The sequence below is a fragment of the Microtus ochrogaster genome, chromosome 4 (assembly GCF_000317375.1).
Source record: "Microtus ochrogaster isolate Prairie Vole_2 chromosome 4, MicOch1.0, whole genome shotgun sequence".
NCBI lineage: Eukaryota > Metazoa > Chordata > Mammalia > Rodentia > Cricetidae > Microtus > Microtus ochrogaster.
This window is the reverse complement of record NC_022011.1, coordinates 16906966-16909031: the sequence shown is the minus strand read 5'-3', so window position 1 is coordinate 16909031 and position 2066 is coordinate 16906966. Positions and strand designations below refer to the sequence as shown.

General features: G+C 39.5%; 1 protein-coding gene across 1 annotated transcript in view; it reads right to left on the bottom strand.

The window, feature by feature from the left end:
- Nucleotides 1-2066, bottom strand: part of LOC101994055 (ATP-dependent RNA helicase DDX19B) — a 22281-nt gene that overhangs the window by 12199 nt on the left and 8016 nt on the right. The window contains exon 6 of the mRNA XM_013354450.2: nucleotides 1541-1643. Within this exon, the coding sequence (XP_013209904.1) occupies nucleotides 1541-1643 (103 nt within the window). The remainder of the gene's footprint in view (nucleotides 1-1540; nucleotides 1644-2066) is intronic.

The window sequence follows — 2066 nt, the reverse complement described above, 5'->3', positions numbered from 1 at the left end:
AAAAAAAAAAAAAAAAAAAAAAAAAAAACCAAACAGAAAAAAAAACCTGATAAAAGCATATGGTTTGTTTAAGATGAGTATATAATGAAAATTTCATAGCTATATAAAAAGGAATACTCCTCAAAAACTGTAAAAAAAATGGATGGACTTAGATTGTATTAAGGAAGGTCATACACCTGAAAGGAAACAAACGAACTTCCTCTATTTTCTCATGGGATCCTAGTCTATAATGTGTATCTGTAAACAAATGTACATGTGGATACAGTGTAACATGTAGAATATAATGTAGAATAATGTGTGTCTGTAAAAATGTGCCTGTGATACAATATAGCATGTGGAAAGAAGAACTAGAAAGGTAAACAGTGGACAATAGAAGGACAGAATTTAAGCGACAGATTTCAGGACAGCTAGGGCTTCATAATAGAGAGACCCTGTCTCAAAAAACAAAACACTATGATAGTGAAAGCATTAAGGACCTGGATTTTATTCCAAGCCCCCAGAATGAGGTTCACAACCACCTATAACTCAGTTCCAAGGGATATGATGCATTCTTCTGGCCTCTGCAGACACCAAGCACAGACCTGGCCCACAAACATACCTATATATAGGCAACATAAAATTAAAAAAAGAAAAATCCAATGTAAGCACCATAGCTTGAGAATTTTTCCTTTTTTTCCTTTTCCAAGACAGGGTTTCCCTGTGCAGCTCTGACGATCCTGAAATTCTCTGTAGACCAGGTTGGCCTGGAGTTCAGAGATCCAACCACCTGCCTCTTGCCTCCCAAGTGTTGGGATTAAAGGCATGTGCCACAACTGCTCCTAGATTGATTTTTCTAACTGTATAGAAATCCACTGAAATGTTGAATTTGGGTTTGGCTAATCTCACTGCATAATGATTTTTATCAGAAAGTTCTTTCAATAAAGGTTATTTTTTCTATTTTTGACATTATAATTACACCATTTCCCTTCGTTTCCTTCCTCCAAACGTTTCCTTGTACCCCACCACCTCTACTTTCCTTCAAATTCATTGACTCTGTCTTTACCCGTTGTTAAGTGTGTGTGTGTATTCCTAAATATATAAATATAACCTGCTCAGTCCAGTTAGTTTTATGTATATATTTCAAAGCTGACCATTTAGAAAGAGAAGAAAAAGCCAGGCAGTAGTGGCAGATGCCTTTAACCCCAACACTCAGGAGGCAGAGGCAGGTGGATCTCTGAGTTTGAGGCCACCCTGGTCTATAAAGTGAGTTCCAGGATAGCTGGGGCTGTTAACACAGAGAAACCTGTCTTGGGGGGTAAAGGGAAAAAGAAACAAAGGAAAAAAAAAGAAGACAGGGTTTTACTCTGTAGCCCAAGCCAGCCTGGAACATACTACATAGCACATGCTACCCTCAAACTCATAGCAACCCTCCTGCCTCTGCCTGTCATGTACTGAAATTACAAGTGTAAATAACTTTGAATACCTGGCTTTTAGCCCAGGAATACTGTTAGCCCCTTTAGGTTATATGCTAATAGGAAGCCCAAAGTCCCATAGTCCTTACCTGTGGATATCTGTTTGTTGGCTCTACTTGGCTGAGCATGGCCAACACAAAGGCAGCTGTTTTACCAGTACCAGACTGAGACTGGGCAATTAAGTTCTGTGGACTGCACAAGAGAAAAAAAGTTTAGAAGCTCCACCGTCAAGTAAGATTGCAAAGGGCTAGAGAGTTGGCTTAGTGGTTAAGAACATTTTTGCTCTTGCAAAGGACCTGAATTGAATTCCCAACACCCACATGGTGGTTCACAACTGTCTATAATTCAGTTCCAGGGGATCTGATACCTTCTTTTAACATTGTTTAGCACCAGGTAAGTAGCACACATACATTCATGCAGGCAAAACACACATAAAAGAAACTTTTATAAAGCTTAAAAATGACCTTTTAGCCAGGTGGTGTTGGTGTACGTCTTTATTCCCAGCACTCGGGAGGCAGAGGCAGGCAGATCTTTGTGAATTCGAGGCCAGCCTGGTCTACAAAGTAAGTTCCAGGAGAGTCAGAGCTACACAGAGAATCCATACCTCCAAAAAAA